The sequence below is a fragment of the Merops nubicus genome, unplaced genomic scaffold, assembly GCF_000691845.1.
Source record: "Merops nubicus isolate BGI_N331 unplaced genomic scaffold, ASM69184v1 scaffold38608, whole genome shotgun sequence".
Lineage (NCBI taxonomy): Eukaryota > Metazoa > Chordata > Aves > Coraciiformes > Meropidae > Merops > Merops nubicus.
In genome coordinates, this window is record NW_008628404.1 from 842 (window position 1) to 2,108 (window position 1,267).

General features: G+C 53.0%; 1 protein-coding gene across 1 annotated transcript; it reads left to right on the plus strand.

The window, feature by feature from the left end:
- Positions 1–505: 505 nt before the first annotated feature.
- On the plus strand, positions 506–1,261 carry LOC103779019 (axin-1-like; the record flags this gene model as incomplete). Its single annotated transcript, XM_008946636.1, has 1 exon — positions 506–1,261. A coding segment is annotated over exon 1 (756 nt), but the record flags the coding sequence as incomplete, so codon positions are not given.
- Positions 1,262–1,267: the final 6 nt, after the last annotated feature.

Here is a 1,267-nt window from a genome sequence, read left to right on the forward strand (position 1 = left end):
ATCAAAGCCTGCTGCCTTAGGATGACCTGGTGCGTGTGGTGTCCCTGGTGGGCTGTGTGGAGGAGTTGATGCCGTGTCTCCTGTGGCACCGCCTGGAACATGAGTGTAGGTCTCTTGGGATTGCCAGGTCCCAGGGTGCTGCAAAACCACCCATGTTGGGAAACTGGCCCCTCTTTTAGCTTAGCACCAGCCCTATCGGTGATGTTGAGTGCTGGGTGTTCCGTTACTGTCGTTTTTAGAGGGTGCCTGGTTTGAGCCCAGTTCTGCGCTCTCTGAAGCTGCTAAGAGCTTTGCCACTGATTCTGCTGAAAAAGAGGCATTAGTACAGTAATGGTGCAGGGCAAAATTAGCGTTGTGTAATCTTAGAGGGTTTATTTACACCAATACTCATCTTTTTCTCATCTGTTTCAGCCAAACAGACTTGTTCACCTTGGAGCTACAGATATTGGTCGTTTGAGGTCTGAGCTCATCCCCCACCGTTCCTGCGCCAGCGAGGACCAGAAAAATGAATATCCAGGGGAAAGGCTTCCCCTTGGACCTTGGAGGAAGCTTCACCGAAGATGCTCCGAGGCCCCCGGTTCCCGGTGAGGAGGGGGAACTCGTCTCCACGGATCCGAGGCCGGCTAGCCACGGTTTCTACTCCGGCAAAAGCGATGTGGTCAGAAATGAGATGTCCACGGCAACACCCAGGCGCTCCGATTTGGATTTGGGGTACGAGCCCGAGGGGAGCGCTTCGCCAACTCCACCCTACCTGAAGTGGGCCGAGTCGCTGCACTCCTTGCTGGACGATCAAGACGGTATCAATCTCTTCAGGACTTTCCTGAAACAGGAGGACTGCGCGGATCTGCTGGACTTCTGGTTCGCCTGCAGCGGCTTCAGGAAGCTGGAGCCGTGCGCGTCTAACGAGGAAAAAAGACTCAAGCTGGCAAAAGCCATTTACAAAAAATACATCCTCGACAACAACGGTATCGTGTCCCGGCAGATCAAACCGGCCACAAAAAGCTTCATCAAAGACTGCGTCATGAAACTGCAGATCGACCCCGACATGTTTGACCAGGCCCAAACGGAGATCCAGTGCATGATAGAAGACAATACCTACCCTTTGTTCCTTAAGTCAGATATTTATTTGGAATACACGAGGACAGGTGGGGAAAGTCCAAAAATTTATAGCGATCCAAGCTCAGGGTCTGGGACAGGTAAAGGGCTGCCCGGTTACCTGCCGACCCTGAACGAGGACGAGGAGTGGAAGTGTGACCAAGAGGCCAAG